General features: G+C 46.1%; 1 protein-coding gene, 2 long non-coding RNA genes and 1 pseudogene across 5 annotated transcripts; 2 read left to right on the top strand and 2 right to left on the bottom strand.

Annotated features, from left to right (window-relative positions):
- Positions 1 to 8,028: 8,028 nt before the first annotated feature.
- LOC127780326 (uncharacterized) lies at positions 8,029 to 12,373 on the bottom strand. Its single transcript, XM_052307229.1, has 3 exons — positions 12,109 to 12,373; positions 9,455 to 11,637; positions 8,029 to 8,806 (listed from the first exon to the last, which is right to left on the bottom strand). Exons 1-3 carry the CDS (start codon positions 12,371 to 12,373, stop codon positions 8,360 to 8,362), a joined length of 2,895 nt encoding a protein of 964 aa, XP_052163189.1. The 3' UTR covers positions 8,029 to 8,359.
- A 1,572-nt stretch (positions 12,374 to 13,945) lies between these two features.
- On the top strand, positions 13,946 to 19,788 carry LOC127778762 (uncharacterized). Its single transcript, XR_008018563.1, has 4 exons — positions 13,946 to 14,072; positions 15,593 to 16,115; positions 16,192 to 16,351; positions 19,458 to 19,788. It is a non-coding gene; the product is annotated as an uncharacterized LOC127778762 (long non-coding RNA).
- Positions 14,409 to 20,338, bottom strand: LOC127778761 (uncharacterized; annotated as a pseudogene).
- An 82-nt stretch (positions 20,339 to 20,420) lies between these two features.
- On the top strand, positions 20,421 to 23,125 carry LOC127778777 (uncharacterized). Of its 3 annotated transcripts, none has more exons than XR_008018568.1 (5): positions 20,422 to 20,965; positions 21,076 to 21,183; positions 21,292 to 21,428; positions 21,541 to 21,637; positions 22,372 to 23,125. It is a non-coding gene; the product is annotated as an uncharacterized LOC127778777 (long non-coding RNA). The 3 variants fall into 3 exon arrangements; XR_008018567.1 differs by having other exon boundaries at positions 21,263 to 21,428; XR_008018566.1 differs by having other exon boundaries at positions 20,421 to 20,965; positions 21,076 to 21,428.
- The last annotated feature ends 260 nt before the right edge of the window (positions 23,126 to 23,385 follow it).

Genomic DNA, 23,385 nt, shown 5'->3' with positions numbered 1-23,385 from the left:
CGTTTCACAATGTAAGACTTTCTAGCATTGCCCATATTCATGTAGATGCTAATGAATCTAGACATTATTATATATATATATAGATTCATTAGTATTTGTATGAATATGAACAATGCTATAAAGTCTTACATTGTAAAACAGAGGAAGTAATTAATAGAGTAATTCACGAGCAACGAAAGAAAGAAAGCTCAGCCAATCCTCACTCCACCGCTCCATCTTTGTGTATAAGAAAAATGATCAATTTCCTTCCAAAGCCGGGATTGCATTGTACCAGAGCATAAACTAGAAAAGTCACGTGCGGCCCATGTTCATTGGGGACTAGCTATAAATCACTCAAAAGATTTTTTAATAAAAATCAAGTGAATGTAATTACATTATAGTATACTTACGGTGTAATTATGTGTAATTATAATAATTACACCGTAGTTAGATTGAACATCTGCTGTACAAAACGAGATTAGTTACTGGCCCATCTGGTTATGGTCCCTAAATCTTGACATCGTGGGATCGATTTTTATCACCTACACGCTTTCTTTTTTTTTTCTGCTAGCTAGCACTCATCTCAATGTGAATTGTATGATCAAGAAAATCGAGTGAGAACGAAGAAAAAAAATCTTTCGAGCGAGAAATAGCAAAATCTTATCCATTGAGCCGAAACGGTATTGTGACTCACGTGCGGCCCATTTTAGTTATGCCCGGAATGGGGTTTCGACCTATGTTGGTTGGGCCTAAACCGCCTTAACGGGATATGGGCCTAATAGGCCGATGTCTGCACGGGTTTCCCCCGAGAAAATGGACGTTTGGCCATGTTCAGGATAGGGTTTCGCTATTTTGACATTCTAAAAAACACGATTCGATAAAATGCTAATATGGAGCGTACGCTTACAGCCACATTGCCATTTTCGCCGTTTTATTTATTTTTGAAATGATTTTCGCTCACCCGACGAATGATGAGACGAAAATGCCCTTTGCTTCGTCCTCTCCAGCGCTGCACCTCAGCCGCCGCCGTGACTGTGGAAGAGGAATCCCCAGCCTCCTCCGCTTCCTCCGCTTCATCCGCCGACGTCGTTCTCAGTCCCGCCACCGACGTCGCTGCTCCCCAAGCACCAGCCGCCGCCCCCGTCCCTGTAGCAGCAGTTGCAGTCGGCTGCTCCGATGACCTCCTCACCTCCTCGTCCGTCTCGCCATTCCCCACGGCGACGACCTCGACAGCAGCTGTGGCCGCGGCTGCCTTGACGACGAGCAAGAAGAAAGGCCATGGCGGAGAAGAGGGCTTCTTCTTGAGGTGGGTAGCTTGCTTCTCTTCTCTTCTCTTCTCTTCTCTTCCTCCTGCTACTGATTCGGTTGGAGATTTTGCTTGAGACTTTTCTTTTCTTTTCTTCCACTTCTTTGTTGCGAGTCTTTGCCGCTTTAATCGGGAGCATTAGGAGTCTGACTTGGCTTCCACTCGCGCGCGGTTTAATCCCCTTCTTTTCTTTCTTTTTCACTTCTCATGATGATTACGTGCTCTTCTCCCTCATCACAATTTCTTGGCTTTGCAGGCAGCTTTGCTTTCCTGTGAAACCATGTGTGGTTATGGTTCTTTTGTGATGGGAAATTGACAAGTACTGAAAGTGTAAGAAGTGTGTGCGTGGACTAACATTGGTCAGGTTGCGATATCTGTGCCAAGACAACGGTTGTTTGGTTCATGTGGGTGCAGGTGATCGATGTCAATCTTGGTCAACGGCGGATTGGGACTATACTCAGGGAGGAGTTGAGGTCCAGAGCGATCAAGGATGCTAGGTGACAAGATTGGACACAAAGTTGCACACGGTGGACGAATACCGTGTGAAGAGGTCTTCGTAACGGGCTTCGCAAGATCAAGTGCAAGCGCCAGGATTCGCGAAGAAATTGGAAGGTGAAGTGACTGTGCAAATGCATTGTTGTTACAGTAAATGGGATTACTCTAGCCTTGCATGCATGCATGTTCACGTACTGCAGCAGTGGCTCGTGTGAAGCTTCGGCTGTGCAAGAGTGCACATGGCCCAATGCCAGCGTGCACATGGACTTGGTTGGCCCAAGATGGCAGCCCACGGTGCATGGGCTCGGGAGGAGCAAGAGCGCGCGGGAAGCTGTACATGCATGGGACCCACGCGAAATTCGCATGGCGCGCGCGGGAGCAGCTCGCCAGGAGGAACAGCGACATGGCGGTTTCGGACTGGTGGCGCGCGGACGCGGTTTCAGCCGCACGCGGGAGTTGCACACGCGGGACCCACACCGCGAAGGAGCGCCTGGGTGCGGAGGGACGCGCGGCACGCATGGATTGGTTCGAGGAGCACGACGCGGATCGATACCTTCGGCTCGGCGTGGGATTTCCGGATTAATGACGTGGCGCCAATCTGAGATGCTTCCTTTGGTTCTAAGGAACAACGGATGGACCAGATCTGCTCTGAGCTAGGGTTTCGCTCCAAGGGCATTTGTGACAATGTCTTAGGGAGTCTTAGGCTATAAAAGGAGAGGTGGGTGCAATAGGTGGAGTTGTCGCTTTTGTAATTCTTTTGGAGATGCTTGGTGAGAGAGTTTAGGTGTGAGTTTGGAGTGTGTTTGCCCGATAGGCTTTTGTGTTAGAATTAATTTCGTGTGTTTGCCCGAGAGGCTTTTAAGTTTGAGTTAATGTTCCTATGAAGGTGTATGTTTGCTCTTAGTTGAGCGGTTATTTTGCGACACCTATGAATGAAATGATTTGAAGCATTTCGTTTTGTCTTTGCCTTTTAAATTCCGCAATTTAAATTCAGCTTGCAATTTGAATTTTGCGATGACGAGTTTTGCTATCTCCTCCTCACCTCACTTCTAGTTTCAGGAATTCCTTCTCTCTTCTTTTCTAGGTCCGGCTTCTCTAATAGCAACGATTCTAGTAAGAACTTTGAGAAATCCGATTTGATGAGTGTTTTCGGGGACAAGTTTTGAATTGCTATATTCGACCCCCCCCTCTATAGCCGTTCTTGTATTTCATTTCCTCACCCCGAAATCACACCAGAATTCAATCATTTCCGGCGGCGAAACCCTTGCTAGCTTCGGCGGCTGGTGGAGCGCAAGATCCTGCGCTTTTGATGGGCATGGCGTGTTCTTGGTGGAGTTTTTTGGGAGCCGCCTCTCGTTCTGGATCCATGGCGGCCGGCGACATCCTTGGCCGGGAAGGTAGAGAAGCGAGTATGTCGTATGCCCTCAGCACGCCTCTCCTCTCTCGGTCGAACGGCGGCGGCTGAGATACGGTACTGGAAAAGGCAAAGCAAGGGCGTTTCCGTCTGTCACACCCCAATCCGGTACCGCCGTACAACGGCACCTGACAGGAGCGTGTCGTAGGAAAAACGGCGCAAACCGCTTCCTACGAAACCGCGATCTCAGTACCAGTCCCAGGACATAGCGCTGGTACCCACGGTGACAAATATGAATCATTACAATCCTTAAAATAAATAGAGGACTTATTTACCTTAACTTAGGTTGCAGCTCAGAACAGCCCGAGAATGCAACCGACGACACGGACAAAGAAACACCAACAACAACAGCAACAGCGGAACCAACGGACTAACGCCCAACACCACAGGCGACGGCTGGGAACCAGGACGAAACCCTATTCTTCACTTCACTTCATCTTCTCTTTAAGGCGGAGGAACTATATATATTTATATAGAGCAAGGGTGAGTACTTTCGTACTCAGCAAGTCACGGGAATTTAGGTGTTTGATGCAAGCTTGGAAGAGAGGCAAGGTTGTTTTGCAAATCCTTTGTTTGAAATCCATTTTGAAACCACTAAGTGATTTATTTCTTTTCAGGTTTGGGTCGAAAAGAGACTTGCGTCTCGATTCAACTTTAAGAGATGTTTTTCAACAACTCAAATGGTAATGTTCCGACCTCCCGGGTCAGATCATTACTTCTCGGCTCCCGGAGCCATTTCACTGGATTAGGCGGCTCCCAGAGTCTTTTTCATTTTCTCAGACTCCCAGAGTCCAGCTGCCCAGCAGCACAACAATCCGCTTCCACTCGGGAAGCCTAGTCTATGATGCCCGTAGACATCCCGAATCACACAGATTCGTTTCTTGACCACTCAGGTCATCCATCTACCACATAGGCTGATTCTGGCAACGATTCCCAAACCACAACAATTTTTCACAAAGCATAGGCAAACAAATCTACGCTACAAGAAACACCTCACATCCGCCCATGACCGCGGGCACGGCTGTTCGAACAGTTAGTTAACCTCTGCAGAGAGGGTACACTTTACCCACACGACATTACTAACCCGGATCACCCAGCCCGTGAGATCAGCCACATCGGGAGACCTTAAGGCTTTCATGACAAGGCATTTCCAAAGCCGACACAGGTTTACCATATGCCGACGAGAGGGGTTCCAGACCAACAATAGGTTAGGTCCCAGACCATACTGTGCCAGGAAGCCCAGGGGTCCTCCCCGACACCACCCCGGCGAATCCACTTGTCTCTCGGCATCAAGTCTTCCCTGGTTTGCTATTTACTCAGCCAGGGGCGTCCCATTGCACCCGTGTGGTCGCACTTGTTATATGCTCGGATGAATTTCCCACAGGAATCGGTCCTTATATGCGAATACAGGACAGTGCCACATAGGCACAACCCCCGCATCGCGAGTTTTCACAATTTATTTTATTTGCAAACACGCCGACACCACATGTCGGGTTTTCAAGGCTTTTCAAACCCATTTCCCAAGTTTTCGACAAACAACAGTGTATGTGGGATATTTGGTATACGCGCTCAGAGAGCACAGATACCAAGGTACCACAAGGGTGGAGCGACAAGGAGTCAGGGTAGTACAACCTACAGGAATTAGTGCTACTACTGGGTAGGTCCGTCGGTTTGGCACGCAAACCGAGGCCAATCAAGTTAAACGTGAGTGATTCTAATAATGCAAGTTGCAAACAAAATAATAATGATTTTCCAATTATATGAGCAATTGGTCAAAGGGTGACTTGCCTTGCTCAAAGTCTTCACGAAGCTTCACGAATCTTCGAGAAATCCCACGATCGACAAAAATCCGGTAACCGCGACTATACGGAAACAATCGAAAACCTAAACAAAAGACAAAAAAGAAAAACCCTATTTAGACTAATTAATAGTGCCATTAGATAGATCTCAATTTTAGAGAATTACTGGAAGTGGAACGGAGTCAATCGGAGTTACGGATCGGGAGATATGAATTTTGGAAGCTTAACTTGATTTTCTGGACAAGGAAAAGATTTATCGGAATTTTTTGGAATACGAGAAATGGTTTATGGAATTTATAGAAATTTATTGAATATCACTGAAAAGCGGGACCAAGGGAAAATGATTCATGGGATTTTGGAATAAGGAATTGATTTATGGAACAAAGGAAAAAGGATTTATTAAATCCTTTTTGGAAAGGAAAATCAAGGAGGGATGTATATTAGACTTGTTTCGGGTGGCATTGGTGCGGCCCAAAGGGTTGAAAGAGGCTCGGCCGAGCCATTGGGCCGGCGCGGGCACAAGGAGGCGGCCCAAGAGGGGGCGCGGGAGAGAGAGAGAGGGTGGACTGGTGGACCGGGTGCGCCACGCGATGTCCCGGGTGGGGCCCGCTTGTCGGCGGCTGGGTTCACAGTGGAGAGGGCGCACGCGGAACACGGCGCCATGGCTCGGCGGACTCGGCTCACGGGTGCGGTGAGCCGGGTGGACGGGAGAAGGCGGGCCCTATGTGCAGCCTCACGGCTTACAGCAGACCGCGCGCACGGGAAAAGGAACGGAGGAGGGAGGCCGAGGACGGGGCGCCCACGTGGCTACCACGTCGGACGGCGGGAGGTTGAAGAAGGGGGCGGCAGGGATGGATGGCGGCGGTGGCGCGCATCGGCAGAACGGCGGCGAGGCGCGGCGAGAGGAAGGGGGACCACCGGAATGACGAGGAAGACAAGAGAGAGTGAGCCAATGGCTCGGATTCGCCGAAAGGTGGCCGGCGACGGCGAATCGCGGCGGCGGCAACCGGCGGCGAGCAAAGGGGGAAACGACGACGAGACGACAAGGGTTGGATTCAAAGGGATGGAAGCATCTCCGGGGCTCAAGGGTTTCGTTTCTGGGGTCGGATGGGGTATAGAGAATCCGAGGGTGGCCAGCGACGGCGAGCTACATCGGGTGCAGAGCAATGGTGCGGCCGGCGAGCTACGATGGGCGGCGGCGGTGGTTCTTCGGCGCGTCTACGTGCTCAGGGCGGCGGCGGCGAGCTCTCTAGCAGCCTAAGGAGGGGGAAAACAGAGAGAGGGACGGAGGGAGTCACCGCGACGGGGAGAGGCGACGGAAAGCGGCCGACGGCACGAGGCACGATCGCGGCGGCGGGCGGCGCGGCACCGAAAGGGCGCGACTGGGGAAGAAGAGAGAAAGTGCGAAGACGGGGCGGCCCGGAGCTCCTCGTGCTCGCCGGCCTCCTGGGCACGCGCGGCGGCAGAAAAAGCGACGACGACGGCGAGCAGCCAGGCGGCAGGTGCGGCAATGGCGCTGCGGAGTAGGAGTGTGAAGCGGGAGGGATTGAGATGGGGAGGGGAGCTCGGCTTTGGGCTTTATAGATGGAGAAGAGGCGGTTTGGGAAGGGGGAACCGACATAGGGCGGTCAAGGGTGCAAGGACTGCGAGCTGGCGGTCACGGGGGCAAGTGACTAGGCGGCGACAGGGCATGGCGGTGGTGGTCAGGGGAAAAAGGAAGAAAAGGGAGGGGAAAAGGGAGGTCTGCTCCTTACCGATTTGGGCGAGCAGAGGGAGGTGGGAGAGCGCGCGAGAGAGGCGCTCTGCCTCTCGGTTTTGGAAGCACGCGGCGTGGAGCAGCGAGACCGGGCGATGACAGCGGCGACGACTGCAAAAAGGCGAGCGGGGTCGGGCGGCTGCGCGGCGCAGGTGCGGCAGGGCTGACGCGGCGGCGACCGGGCGGCATGGCGCGCGCGCGCGAGCGCGCGGGAAGGGCGAAGGCGGCGATTTCAAATGGCGGCAGCGGGAATCGGCGCCGGGAGGGAGTGAAACGGAGAGAGAGAGAGAGAGAGAACTCGGCTCGATGTCGGCTCAGCACACGCGCGTGCGGCGCACGTGCGGAGGAGGGAGGGGACGGCTGAGAGAGAGATGGGCCGAGGGGGACATAATCGGCCCACAAAACTTGAGGGAGGCGATTTAGACTTTCACAGAGAAGGCTGATCTGGAGATATTTGGAGAGTGGATTTGGATTCAAATTCGATATTCGAACACGAGGGTTGAGGGAGGAATCAAGGAAGACTCAAGGAAAGGATTCGAGATGGGAATTTGATATTTTTGGAAATGGGGACAGGTATTTTGCGGGGATTCAAAGGATGCGATTGAATTTCGGTGTTTGATTTCGAAGACTTGAGTCGGAATTGGAATCTTGAGGTGGACGATTTTGATGGCGATGAGAGGGAACAATGATGGAGATTGAATTGAGATCCATAGCACGACTTAGACTCTCACACAAAGAACGAACTTTTCACAACTAGGATTTTACCGAATTAGTTTTTAACGCCTCACGAAAAGCGGAGCGTTACACCATCTCATCATCCGGCGGATTTGCGAAAATCATTTCGAAAATGAATAAAACGGTGAAAATGGCAATGTGGCTGTAAGCATGTGCTCCATGTTGGTATTTTGTCGAATCACGTTTTGAGAATGGTATAATAGCGAAACCTTGTTTTGAACGTGGCCAAATGTACATTTTCTCGGTTTTTTCCATTCTCTTTAGGTCTATCTCCCCAAGACGCCTCGAGCATTCGGGTACGGCGCGCCGGCGACGAGCGTCTCGCACCGCGCCGCCGCTCGCCGGCCGGGCCGACGAGTTTGCTCTCATCCATGGACGGCGGCGAGAGGTATCCCGCTCTTTCCGTCCTCCGCAGTTGCTTCCTCCAATCCTCCATCTATTTTTCTGGGCATGGGCTGCGCTGGCCGGACATCTACCCGCCGGGGATGCACCGCTGCTGTTTGATTAAATGCCTGAATCCGCCTCGTTGCTATTTATCAGGGAATGCAAAGTTGACATGTGCAATGCTCCACCTCCATGGCTGTCAAGTTGAATGGGGTGGGCATCAACTGTATTATTGCTGCCAAAACAGAAGAGAGAGAGAGGTACTACATTTTAATACTCCTTTATCTCTGAATCACCCAAGAGAGCTGGTAATACATTTCAACCATATAGGAGCTCCATTCTAACTGCTTCCATGATTTTGCAATTTTCGAACTACGTGCTGGAGTAGACACGATTTTTGACCTCGCAAAAGAAAAGGACACGGTTTTTGTGAGCAGATTGAGCTTGTTTATTACTCAAAATTCTTGGGACAGTCTACATGCAAATTACATTCAGGCGGCTGTGCTGATTTCTAGTACCCATTCACGGCCCATCAGCTCTTTTGCTCTTGCCACAAGTGTGGAAAGTGGTGTGCTGTGCTCCATGAGTCCTACGTCACCGGAGAACAACCTGTAGTTTTCTAACCTTGTCGATGTGTTTTCTACCATTGATAGTGCTTCCACCATCCAGCATTTGCGGAAATCGTTTGCATAGCGAGAATCGAACTCCATCAAGTATATGGCGTGTTGTACAATCACCCTCCTGATGCCAGGACAATCGGCGTTGGGTCTGAGATGTGCATTAAGGGCACCAACAAGCCTCTTTACAAATTTCTTCTTAATCTGACTATGCTCTAGTGCTCGGGCAAAGTCATCAGGAACGATTATACATATTTGTGAACTAAGGCCAATAAGGACCTCTAGTTCTGCCCCTTTTGCATCCATTAATCCTTCGAGGACCTGCGTTGGAAATGGACACGCCATGTGAGCCAATAGTGCCATGGTTAGTAAATACATTATTTGACATGCTTCAGCTACATTTGCACCTGTTTAGTTAATGGTCATCCAGGATGTTTTCATCAGTATACTTAGTTGTGAAATGTACAACAAATTCTTGCAAGTTGCAGGGCTCAAATAGTCAATTACATGGCATGTATGAAGTAACAAAAATGCCTTTTTTTTTCTTGAAAACACAAGAGCTATGTGTTTCATTTCATTAAGAAGAGGGAAAATATGTACAAAGAGAAGTTCACAAAGGAACCCTCTAGAGAAAAGAAAAAACATCACAACAAGCGATGCGCCACCAAAACACAAAACACACTCTCAGGAAACAACTAACTGTCCAATGGGAGAGACCGACAAAGGAATTCATGGAGAGCCCTTAATAGTAACAATGAAAATGCCATTAATAGTAGCAAATTATTGTCAGCATTTGTAAAAAAAAATGTGATGATTGCATATCAATTTTCTGTAACAAGTTATGAAAAAAGAAGTAAATTGCAAATAGTAAATTTTCATACCAACCTCCACTATTGCACTTGTACTTTGGACTAGTGGTTTTGTCCACAAAAAAAGAAGAAAGAAACAGAGAAGAATGTGCAGCACTACCTCTTGTATGATGTAAGATAGTTCCATCAGGTCTGAATTGTTGAGCTCAGGCTGAGCATGCTCGCACAGACTCCTCAACAGGCTCGCTGCTGTATATTTATACCTGCCATCATGGATCATAGTTGTAAGTTCCTTAATGAACACAAACCCTGGTTCCATTAACATAACCAAACAGTTATTGGCACTCTCCATTGCAAGCATTGCAAGTGCCTGACCCGTTATTTTCCGTAGCAAGTGATTAGAATCTTGGCTGAGAAATGCACGCATCAAACTGCTTATGATCACTCGGAATTGCCCAATGTCCTCACTAGTGTTTTTCTCCATGGAAAGATGTTTAATGATTTCTGCTGCCAGCGCCCTCAGTTCGTAGTTGCTTCCACTGTCATCCAAGATCTCCGCAAGGTTTCTCAATAGGAAGGGATGTTCTAAAATCTGCTGTCGCAGAGTTACACCTAACTTCCCTTGAGTGCCTACAAGTGCTCTCAACACCCTCAGTGACAAAACTGCCAGCATTATTTGGTGTGCTTCTTTGATACTTGTCATATGATTTCTGTAGCTTGTAAAATCTATCATCTTCGAGATGAGACCTGTAACTCTGCTGATTTTAATGCAGTTTCCCGGATCAAAGCTAGCAAGCCTCTCAAGAATTATCAATCCCTGTACAGGAAGGAAATCTTGGTCCGTGGATGGCTCCTCCTCTGGAATTGACCAGTATTTTTTTATCCACCTCCAGCATCTAAGCATACTCAAGTTCATTTCATCTATATTAGATGGTTCGTCCACTGGAATCAAAAGGTATATTACCATCTGTTTCCAGTACTTAATCACTGGAGAATTCTGTTCGACCATGCCAACTTGCTGAATTACCGAGTCTTCTCTTGCTTCTTGGTTACCACTGAACAGGAAATGATCCCTTATTTTAGGTTGGTGATCGGTGTGGAGAAGTGAGGCTACATTCTGCATTGCCCCTGGGATAGCAACAACTTGGAGGCTACCAGCAAGCTCGGCAGTGACCTTTGCAGCGAATAATCTGACATCTGCATCGCCATTGCTTGTCCAGCCCAACATATTGAACAACGAGGCCACTGTCTTCGTGGAACTGGTGAGCTTTGGGATTGTTTTTGCCCTTAATTGTTCCTTTCTCAGAAAGCTGTGCAGCATCTGGACCCCATAGAGCTTCTTCCTGGATGAGTCTGAGTTGAGGGAATCCATGGCGAAGGTCATGATGCTGATGTTCTTTGGGGCAAATACATTCCCTCCCATGCATTTCTCGAAGGCATACGCATAGTACAAGTTGGCATATTCCACTCCCTGCCGACCTTTAAATCCGCCATGGCGGATGAGGGATCTCCGAGGAATGAATGAAAAGATCTCCAGTATGCAGGCCACGATATAGAGTGACCCTTGTCCAAGCACCATTCCGTAGAAGATGTTTAGAGATGGGTTGAGGTTTTCCAAACCATCCTGATTGCCGTTGTCACCCTCTGAATCGTAGTTCTGCTGAAAAAGGCGTATCAAAGCGAGCACGACACGCACAACAGCCGCTGGAATCTGGAAGTTGCCAAATGACACCACCAGTAAAGCAGAAACTTGGTACACCATCATCCCAACTTGCTGCTGTATTTTATCGAAAGTGAATACCAGCATCACTATCGCAGCAAGCATGGACAGGTTAAGAATGAGCCGACGCCAAGCTAACTGTCTTCTGCTCAGAACACTGCCGACCAGTTGCACAATACATGGGAACCGAAGCCTGCTGATTGTCGTTAAGAAGACGATCAGAAACAGTGCCAGGTACAATATCCATCTTGTCGTAGAGTTCTTCGGAATGATTCTGCGACTTCTGAAATCATACTTTGGTTGTGGTATGCACGGACCCATCAATATGACTCCAAGTAATGGGCTCCACAGTGATATGGCACAGCGTACCGGATTGCGTACCAGTTTCAGAGCTCCTGGAGACAGCATCTGGCCAAGTGCAACTAGCATTACCATATCCACAAGTAGAGGCACCATTATGCCTCCGTAAGGAAGAAAATAGTAATAGTTGTACAGGATCACCAGTACAGCGGAGTAATACACTATCACAGTCAGCAGTCCATTCCAGCCAAGAAGTATAAAAGCTCCTCTGGTGCTAAAAAAGAGTTGGTAATCCAGTCTATTGTCGCGGCTAAACATCCTAAAGTATGAAAACAGGGATAAGAGTATCAGAATGTTTCTCGCTATTTTTGCTCCATACTGATGCAAAAGTGGAAATATATATCAACTCTGGTTTAGAGTGGAAGTGTCACATTAGAGCAAAGTGAAAGTGTTTTGTTCCCTAAAACATTCATGTTTCAAAAGGGGGCAGGCTGTGTTTGTTTCAAGGTGTTGGGAACTAATTCCCCGTGCAAACAAAATGGAACGACTCATTTGTGCATGATTAATTAAGTATTAACTATTTTTTAAAAAAATAATTAATATAATTTTTTGAAACAACTTTCGCATAGTTTTTTTTAAATACATACAGATAGTTTTTTTTTTAGGGAAAAGGCAGAAGCTCTACCATTCATTATAGAAGAAAGCAAGCAAAACCAAAAACAAAGTCCTTTTACAACAGAGGGACCAAGTTTCCCCAAGTTTTGGAAAGCGTGTATGCTGAAAACGAGGGAAGTGAGTTGAGTAGAAGACGATGGTTGTGGCGAACCAGAAATCGTCGCCGGGACGGAGCACGGTGGGGTAGCCGCCGAGCAGGACGACGGTGGCCCAGGTGAAGGCCAGCGTCCCAAGGGCGTTGCCCAACCTCTCGGTGACGGCAACCAAATGGACGAAGCGATTCAGCTGCTTTTCTGGCGCCGCCACCTTGCGTTTTCCCCGTGATGATGACGATGCCGCCGTGTACTGCTCCCCAAAACCGGCGCCGGCGGTGGTGCTCGCCATGGCTACGACGACCCCCGTATGTGCGCCGTCACACGGCCTTGTTGGCTAGAAGAATCATCGGCAGATAGTCGGGACAACATGTCCAATGCCGTTTGTAACTCTTTGCCGGCGGGCCGGCGATAGAAAGCCGGCCGAATTTCATCGAGACTGATTAATTAAGAGGAGTTTACTACTCCACAAAGATATCAGCTACATGGTTGTTTGTTGCAAACAATTGCTCCAGCCTACAGAGACATCAGCATTGTCAAACCGCGTTCAACTAAGCGAGTCATATATGCATTCCTTCACTTCTACTGGGAAACATGTGTGAACCAACCTGCTTACGGCACCATCTTTTCGCTTATGCTTATGATTATCAGCTAAAATTTAAATTTTTAATCTTAATTTTAGAGTTGATTGAGGTTTTTTCATCAAAGTTTATTTTTCAACCTTTGTTTTTAGATCGCTAAGAACACACATATAAAAGTTCTATTCATAAATTATTTTTCATTTGCAAATATGCCATTTGGCTTAATCCACGAATAAGCGAAACGATGGGACCTACACATATACGAACGATTTTTTTTTATTTTTTTATTAAAATATTTACAAAATTAATTTTGTGTTTCAAAAATTTACAAAACTAGTCGCCCGTCGCCATTTGGAAGGGCGATTTTGATGACGTGGCAGACGCCCGTCGGCCCAACCCTAACGGCCGGCTATAGGGGGCATGCCATTTTGCAGGCGGCCCTCTTGCCGCCCTCGGTAAGGGCGATTTTGCACTGTGCGGGGGGGCCGCTTGCAAAAGGGTGGCGAGGCCCCCTGTAATTTTGCAGGCGGGCCTCCTGGTCGTCCTCTCAGAGGGCGATTTTGTATTGGGGGGGGGGGGAGCGCTTGCAAAAGGGCGACGAGGCCTCTTGGAATTTTGTAGGCGGCAACCTTGCCGCCCTTCCAAAGGGCGATTTTGTACTATCCTGGGGGCTGGCAGCTTTAAGGGTAGCCCCCAGCGATTAACTCCGTTCATTAAGAAAATTTATTGAATCACTTTAAAAATTGTGAAAACAAGAAAAATATTATTACAATTGAAAGGTACGTTGTTCAGGCAGTTTGGAGCCCAACGAGAGGTATTTTTATAGCGAAATATTTAATTGTTACTTTAAAAACTACGTAAATCATCGTTTCGAAATCGAAGGAGTAATAGTATCAAATTATTTATTACATAAACCTAACTATTTTGCAGGTGGCCCCCCGCACAGTACAAAATTGCCCTCGTTGAGGGCGGCAAGGGGGCTGCCTGCAAAATGGCAGGGCCTATAGCCGGCCATTAGGGTTGGGCCAACGGGCGTCTGTCACGTCATCAAAATCGCTCTTTCGGAGGGTCCCAAAGAGCAGCGGGCAACTAGTTTTGTAAATTTTTGAAACACAAAATTAGTTTTGTAAATATTTTAATAATAAAAATTAAAAATAAAAAAAATTCTCTACCATCAACAGAAGAACATACTGGGCCGGGCTTCCAGCGCGCGATATGGGCCGTCATTTTATATGGACCTAATGGGCCAGGCCGCGTGCGCGGGTCCCCTTCTCCTTCCTTCCGGTCGATCTCATATCCCCTGGCCCCCGGAGAGAAGGGCGCGCACCGGCGACGAGTAGCTCGGTCGCGCCACGACGACGCCGGCGAGTCCGTTCCCATCCATGGCCGCCCGCCTCCCTACAGTGAAAGGTATCCCGCTCTTTTCCTCCTCCGCGCGCGGTTGCTTCCTCCCATCTCTCTCTCTGTTTTTTTTTCTCCCTTGGCGTGGGCGGCGCTCGAGGGGGATCTACCCGCCGGGACTGCACAGCTACTGTTCGGTTAAATGCCTGAACCCACACTGTTCTCCAGGGGGATGCAACATTTCACCCCTGAATGAATCACCCGAGAGAGAGCTGCTACATTTCAGCCATGTTCTAACCGCTTTCATTTATTTTGCAATCGAAGGATTGTGTACTGGAGTTTGATTACAATTTTCAAAAAGAAATTGAGCTGGCAAAATTTCTTGGTACAACCTGCATATTACATTTAGATGGCACTGCCGATGTCCCGGAACCATTCACGACTCATAAGCTCTTTTGCTCTGGCCACAAGAGTGGAAAGTGGTGTGTTGTGCTCCATGAGTCCTGCATCACCCGAGAACAACATGTAATTTTCAGCCCTCGAGGGTGTAACTTCTGCCATTGATAGTGCTTCCACCATCCCACATTTGCGGAAATCGTTTGCGTAGCAAGAATTGAACTCCATCAAGTATATGCCATGTTGAACAATCACCCTCCTGATGCTGGGACAATGAGCACTGGGCCTCTTATTTGCGTTAAGGGCATTGACAAGCCTCTTTACAATTTTTTCCTTAATCTGACCATGTTCTAGTTCTCGCACAAAGTTTTCAGGAATGACTATACATATTTGTGAACTAAGGCCAATAAGGACCTCTAGTTCTGCCCCTTCTGCATTCATTATTCCTTCCAGAACCTGCATAGCAGAAATAGCCATGCCATGTGAGCTAATAAAACCATTATTTGTAAAAACATTATTTGACAAACTTCAGCTACATTTACACCTATTTACTAAATTGTCACCCCGGAATGTTCTGTCAGTATACTTAATTGCGCAATGTACAATAATTGTTGCTTGTTGTTGGATTCAAATTAGTCAATTTCATAACATGAATTTACAGTGCCATCAGAGCACATATGTGTCTGCATTTATGCGTCTGTACAAAATAACGTGAAAACTACATATCAGTTTTCCCTGACAATTTATGAAGAAGTAAAGGCTTGTGCACTTGTAATTTGAATTAGCAGTTTCTCTCTCAAAAGAGGAAAGAAAAAAAGAGAGATAGAAGAATTTGCAGCACTCACCTCTCTCAAGGTGTATGATAGTTCCCTCAGGTCTGAGTTGTTGAGCTCAGTCCGAGCTTGCTCACACATATTCCACAGCATGCTTGCTGCTGTATATTTGTTCCTCTCGTCATGGATCAGAGTTGTAAGTTCCTTAATGAACACATACCCTGGTTCCATTAACATAATCAGACAGTTATTGGCACTCTCCATTGCCAGCATTGCAAGTGCTTGACCTGCAATTTTTTGTAGCAAGTGATTAGAATTTGTACTAGAGGATGCATCTCGGCTGAGAAATTCACGCATCAAACTTCTGATGATCAATCTGATGTGCCCGATGTCCTCACTAGTGTTTCTATCCATGGCAAGGTTTTTCAGGATTTCTGCTGCTAGCTGCTTCAGTCCATGGCTGCTCTCACGGTCACCCAAGATCTCTGCAAGTTTGCTCAATAGGAATGGATGCTCCAAAATCTCTTGTCGCAGACTAACACCTGACTTCCCTTTAGTGCTTGCAAGTGTTCTCAGCACCCTCAGTGACAAACCTGCCAACATTATTTGGTGTTCTTCGTTGACACTATGTAGCTTGTAAAGTCTATCATCTTTGAGATGAGACCTGGGGCTCTGCTGATTTCCATGCAGTTTCCAAGATCAAAATTGGCAAGCCTCTCAAGAATTAGCAATCCCTGCACAGGGAGGGAATCTTGGTCCATGGACAGCTCCTCCTCTGGAACTGACCAGCATCCTGTGATCCACCTCCAGCATCTGAGAATATGAGGGTTTTGTTCATGAATGTTAGATGGCTCATCCACCGGAATCAAACAGTATATTGCCATCTTTTTCAAGTACTTAAGTATCACAGAGTTATGTTCACCCATGCCAACTTGCTGAACTGGTGAGTCTTCTCTTCCCTCTTGGCTCTCAATGAAAAGAAAATGATTGCTTATTTTTGGTTGTTGATCAATGTCCAGAAGTGAGGCTATGAGCTGCATTGCCCCAGGGATTTGAACAACTCGGACACTACCAGCAAGATCGGCAGTGACCTTTGCGGCGCATAATCTGATGTCTGCATCAGCATTGCTTGTCCAGCCCAGTAAATCGAACAATGAAGCTATTGTCTTCGTGCCATTGGTGAGTTTCGTGATGGTTTTAATCCTTAATTTCTCTTTTTTTAGTAAGCTGCGCAGTATCTGAACCCCATATAGCTTGTTCCTGGATGAGTCTGAGTTGAGGGAATCCATGGCAAAGGTGATGAGACTAATCTTCTTTGGAGCAAGCACAGGTCCTCTCATGCATTTCTCGAAGGCATATGCATAGTACAAATTAACATATTCCACTCCCAGCTGACGTCCAAATCCGCCATGACGGATGAGGGATCTCCGAGGGATGAATGAAAAGACCTCCAGCAGGCAGGCCACAATGTAGAGAATCCCTTGGCCAAGCACCATCCCATAGAATATGTTTAGAGATGGCTTGAGGTTTTTCTCGCTATCCTGCTTGCCGTTGCTACCATCTGCAAAGTAGTTCTGTGGTACAATGCGTAGCAGTGCGAGGATGACACGCACAATTGCTGCTGGAATCTGGAAGTTGCCAGATGACACCACGACTAACGCACCAAATTGGCACACTATCATCGAAAATAGAGGGAGCTCACTGAACGTGAATATCATCATCACTATTGCAGCAAGCATGAACAAGTTTAGAACAGTTTGACGCCAAGCTAATTGTTTGCTGCTCAGAACAGTCTACTAGTTTAACAATACATGGGATCCTCAGCCTGCTGATTGTCATAAGGAGGGCTAACAAAGATAGTACTAGGTATAATATCCACTTGGTCTTCGGGTCTGTGGGAATGATTTCTCGAAAGTGGATTTCGTATATACTAATACACGGATCGATCAATAGGATTGCAAGTAATGGGCTCCACATGGATACAGCACGGCGTAGCGGAGCGTATAGTAGTTTTAGAGCTCTTGGAGACAGCATTTGGCCAATTCCAAGTAGCATTGACATATCCACTACCAAAGCCACTAATATGCCTCCACTGGAATCAGGATAATAGCGTGACAGGATCACCAGCACAACAGAAAAATATACCATCGCACTCAGCAGCCCATTCCAGCCAAGAATTCTAAAAGCTCCTCTAGTACTAAAAAATAGCTGGAAATCCTTTCTGTTATCGCGGCTAAACATCCTGTAGTGTAAGTAAAAAAGACAGTGTATAATAATCTGTAGAACACAACAACAGATCTATATAAATCAGAATGTTTTCACTATTATGGTCACATATGCAAAGTTGAAACAGAAATTAACTCTGGTGTAAATTGAAAATATTGAATCATCTTTGTGCTAAGTGAAGCTTTGACGTGCGGAAATTGTTTTGCAAAGTGAAACTTTAACATGTGGATAATGTTTTTAAAAGGGTTTTTTTTAAGGTTGTTCTTTAAGTTTGTTTGGACCATCCATTAAAATCTTAGTCTATCTATTACCCTACTATAGAGGTAAGATCCTGTAATAAGGAAAGTAATGATTGTTTTGCGTGTGTCATTAAAAGTAACATTGTTAATAATATAGGTGGAGTAATTAATAAAAATGATCTCATATAATTAGTAAAAGAAGACCTAAATGAGTTGGGGTTCTTGGTGATGTTGTAGTAAGATTAACATTCTGAGCTTTCCTCAAGATGATCTATGGTGAATGAAGTTGAAAAGGGACTTGTCAGTTCACTTACATTACATTCCTGAAGTTATACTATAGTCTATAATGCACGAAGTTTTCTTCTTTCCTACATCCAACTGTTTATTTTGATCACTGATTAAGAAAGACAAGTGACTTTGAATGAATATTTTGCACTTAAATTGCTCCTAAGTTGGATCACCCTTCTCCAAAACAGAAGTGAGGTAATGGCTCCAGTTTTTAGTTCTGTGTGAGAATATATTTGTCATCCTAGGAATTATTTGAGGGGCAATAATTTTGCAAAGCTTAGAGCATCTCCAGCAATAGCTCCTATTTTACAGCCCCTAAGAATTTAATGGGGGCTTCCCCCATTTTCTAAGTACCTAAAAAATACCTTTAACTCCAGCAGCAGTCCCTTTTCTCGCCCCTTATTTCATTTCATCTTCTATTTTAACATATACTTTAAAGTACAAATCTATAGTTATATACTCTACGCTACTCCTAGTATAAAACCATAATAATCCAACCATATTTAAATTCACAATTCAAATTCGATTCTTTTAAAAAAAATAAAATGGAAATACAAATCCTAGTAGCATGTATTCATAGCTCGGGTGAAACGAGCTTCTGCTGCTGTGGCGCTTCCATGCATTTTCTCACATGTGTTTATTTTTCCCGTCTTCTCATCCACCAATAGACCAGCTACTTCTCTCACGAAGCAACAACCAAGCAAAGCAACAAAAAAGCTGCATAGCACATCGCATGTATCACTTTCCCCATTCTTCTAAGTCCCACAATCGCAGCTGCTAGTGCTACCCTGCTACTACTTTCTCAATTTCGCAGCCTGCAACAACACTTGAATCATCCAGTGCCTCGACGCCATCGCATGACTCGGCCACTGGGCCATGTTTTTCATCGAGTTCAGGCAGAGGGTGCAGGCTAGAGGAGACTCCAGGTACAGCAGACGCGTCGGCCGGGAAGGAGCGTCGGGTAGAGGAATGCACCTGAGGGATGACACGGTAGGCAGGGAGGAGCCACACCGGCCGGGGATGAGCACTGGGCAGGGGAGGTGCCGGCGGACCCAAGACCACGTCGGGCGGCTCCCGTGCTTTTCCAACCGTGGATGGGGGCTGTGCAGTAGAGCCCCTGAGACTGGGGGCTAGGAAAGGTTATTTGGGTGCCTACCTAATTTAGGATCCTTGATAGGGGCTCTGCTGGATTGAGTTTTTTAGCCTCAACACCCAAAATCTGTTTAGGGGCTATATTTAGTGTCCCTGCTGGAGATGCTCTAAGATTGAATTTCAATCCAAGTGACACTGGCTTCAAGGTAAACATGATTTTATTTTTAAGATTGCATTTTGGTTTACAGCAGATGTACACGCTGTATAGGTGTAATTTCTGCTATTTAAATGCAGATTTCAGAACCAAGTGTACCACAACTGGTGCTGGTAACTAGTTTTGAAGCAATACCGATTATTATTTGGTTTTTATGCAATACAGCTATGTCTGGAATCACATCACCCATGTCCTTTGGGGATTTATTGGGATCAATTGTTTTCAGATTGTGCAAGGGCTATGGTGCTTCAGGGTGCCGAGATATTGCACACCGCGTGATAATTTGCCAAACTCCAATGAACACTGGAAGCGTGTCATGCAAGGCCATGCTGGTGCTAGCTTGGTACTGCTATGTGCTTTTTTTAAAAAATCATTTGAGAATATTTTTTTGTAAATCGTTTTTTTAATAGGGCACCGTATCGTAATTACCACTAGATAGTTAAATAGGTAAATTTGGAACTCCCGACTGATCGAGAATGATCTTAGTAAAAATGATATCGTTTCTGACTGTTTTCACTTACTACATCATTACAATTTTATGAGGATATATAGTAAAATAACATTTAAAATTATTTTATTGTTAGTTAAGTATTATGTAAATTGTTAGCTCACATTTTTGCTAGAAAAGAATTTTGCGTGCCGGCATGCCGGCTGAAGAAACGACCGAAGGAAATTCAAGAAAATCTGACCATAACTCCTACATACGCCATACCTGGCGGCTTCCAGGAAAACCATAGTTGTGGTGAACCAGAAATCATCGTCAGGGCGGAGCACGGTGGGGTAGCCGCCGAGTAGGACGACAGTCGCCCAGGTGAAGGCCAGCGTCCCAAGGGCGTTGCCCAACCTCTCGGTCATCACAACCAAGTGAACGAAGCGATTCAGCTGCTTCTCTGGCACGACCATCTTCTTCTTGCCGCCGCCTTCGATCTGTACCGTTGTACGTCGTCATCTACCACTCGAATCCGGGCTCCCTGCTGCTCGCCATGTCTACGGCGATAGTCAGTCACACGTCTTCCTGCTTCTGCTAATTGGCAGTAGAAATCGTCGACAATCTATCTACCCTATAGTTCAACAAATACTTTCACTCATCACTCATTCTTCACTCAACGGTCCACATCATCCTGGTAAAAATCCAATGGTTCAGATCGATCACTAGCCTCCCACCTCCACCGAATGCGTCATCGCGCTGCCGCCCGAATTGCTCCCCCAATCCCGCGCCGCAAGCCCGCAACCCCCCTCACTTCCTCTCTCTCGCCTCATCTCCCCCATACGCCGCCACCGTCGCCTCCCCCAACGTCGTCGCCTCGCCCTCCCTATCTCCTCGTATCGAAACAACACCACCGTGTCCACGACTACTCCGGCGAACGAGCGAGCGATCTAGGGGAGGAGATGAGTTCCGCGGGCGGCGGCGGGAGGGGGAAGTCGAAGGGGCGCCCGCGCCCGCGCGCGAGATCGGAGGAGCTACGGCGAGCGATCGGCACCGGCGACTCGGCCGCGTTCGTGCGCTACCGGGAGGGTTCCGCCGGCCGAGGAGTGGTGGGGAACGTGGCGAGCGCCGGGATGGGGGCCGAGGAGGAGGAGCCGGCCACGGCCGTCGGGAGAGGGGGGAGGGCCGCGGGGGCGGGGGCGGGAACGGAGGGCGATGGCGCTGACAGCGGGGAGGGTGCCGGGGCGGTGGTCCCGTGCTCGATCTGCCTCGGCGCGGTGGTCGCCGGCGGCGGGGACAAGTCTACGGTGAGGAAATCTGGCTGGAATGAAATATATGGATACTTGTCTCTACTCCCTGAGCCATCTGCATTTGTAATGTGATTTATCTGAAACTTTGGTTGCTGTTGACATTGCAGGTTGCTGTTGATATTGCACTTGTGCATTCTGAAAATTTTCATTTTTGCCTGAATACTATTGTCCTCGGGTTGCTTTTATTGTGAATCAAAGTGACTACTACACTTAGTGTGAGCCGCGAATTCACTTATTTCAGTAATGTTTAGTGTTTATCAGAACATGAATTCTCCATCTCTGTTCTCTTGATAGTGGGTTGGTTGTTACAACTGGGGATGCAGAATAGAGTATTTGTGTGCCGATGAGTAAGCTGAGACGATGTTCTTTACTGAAGTACTTGCAGCAAATCTGAAATTCAGAGTTTCAGATCAACAGGGTAATTCAGAACATTGGCTCCGTGGCAAATCATGAGGTCCAGGTGAATTCAGTTTGTTCTGAAATCCGAAAGTTCTGTAATTTTCTCAATGTCCTTGTCAAGCAGATACTGAACTGATGAATCTGAAATTTAATCTTTCCATAAAACAATGCAGGTCTGAAATGTGAAAACCACATGGTCCACACCTGAATTGATGAATATGCCTGCTGTAGTGCAATAACGGTGTGCTGCTTCGTTCTACTACTACTACCGTAATAATATATCTATCCCTATTGCTTTGGATATTCATATTTATCATCTTTTCATGCCATGGTATCATTTACCCCAGAATATATTCAATACCTAAAGCAATCATATGAAAACAGATCATATATAAGTTTGCGGAATATAAATGTAGACATTGTAATGCTATATTCTGGTTTCTAGAAAGAAACAAAAAAGAAACAAAAAAAGTGAAATTACATATACTAACTGCTGTAAAAAAAGGTAAAATTAAAATACCACCATTCAAAACACCACCAGCAATACTTGATACTCCCTCCATCCACAAAAGTTACACCTATTACTTGTTTCACCAAGACCAAGGAGAAATTAAATTATCTTGGATGTTACAAAATTAAAGAGTGAATACAAAATTAAAGAGTGAATGCAAGCATACAACCAATGAGAGGACCAGTGTATTATTGTATACTGCTTAACACTACAATGCTCCAGAAGTACTTGGGTTTGAATATATGTTTATTTATTTTTATTTGGTGTGAGATGAATCTCATGTGTACACTTCTAATTAGTAAGTAAGCTTCTTTCTGCTGCATTATCAGTGATTGCACGTGCATTTCATTAGCTAGCACCTGTATTTTTCATCCATTGTCGTTTGGATTATCAAATAACTCTGATTATTTTTAATCTTTTGTGTACCATAAGCTAGCTCATGTATTTTTCATATATTGACCTGATATAAATTCCTGCATGATCATGTTTACAGTTTTTCCGTCTAAAGGGGATAAGGGAAAAGGCAGGAAGTAAATATCCCAGATGCAAGTTAAGCATGGACTATAGGATCAGTTTGGGAATCACATGCTATTTTGTCAAATACTGAATTGATAATGTTCCATTGTTAAAAAATAATGCTGAACTAGGCAGCATTGCATCACTTCCATGCTGCCTCTCCTCTTCTTTAAGGGCACACTTGTCTAAATTGTGGGTTTCCTGCAGAATATAATATTGTTTGCGCACTTGTCTAAATTGTGGGTTTCTTGCAGATAAAATATTGTTTGCCGTGAAATACATGTGCAATCACTGATTTCATTATTTTGTCAAAATATATATTGTTATATCAATTACTATATAATTTACATTACAGCATAAAATATCGACGTAGCGTTAGTACGGGCATATTACTAGTTATATATGATGCGTAACTAATTCCAATCCAGGACAAAGTCAGAGCGTGTCCGTGTCTCTGCTGTTTAGAGTAATTCACGGCTCACTGTCTTTGGTCAGTGGATGCATATTTAACAATCGATGATGATGCAGTCTTAGCAGTAGCACACGGCATAAACCCAAGACGATCCATATATAACCTGTTGACTTTAGGACTGATGAAACCTGCCTAGCGTTTGGGAAAAATTATTATGCCCAAGAAGGTTGTCCACTTATTTTATTTTAATATGGGATAAGTCAATATCACCCCTCATCAAACATACTTTCTCTGTTTTATATTATAAAACTTTCTAGCATTGCCCACATTCATATAGATATTAATGAATCTAGACATAAATGTGGACAATGCTAGAAAGTTTTATAACCTGAAACGAAAGTAGTATATACAAACTTTAATGGTGTTGTGGAAGGGAGGATAAAAAATTCATCGTTGTTAAATCGGTGTAAACTCAATAGCATAGAGTAGACTCTCTAAAAGTACAAAAGCAACTAGCGGATAAAACCTAGAGTGCCGCCACCGTCCCATCCCTCCTCGTCGCTGATGCGTGGACCCAAG

This window comes from Oryza glaberrima, chromosome 7, assembly GCF_000147395.1.
Source record: "Oryza glaberrima chromosome 7, OglaRS2, whole genome shotgun sequence".
Lineage (NCBI taxonomy): Eukaryota > Viridiplantae > Streptophyta > Magnoliopsida > Poales > Poaceae > Oryza > Oryza glaberrima.
Note: the sequence above shows the minus strand (reverse complement) of the source record. Positions and strands in the feature narration are given on the sequence as shown.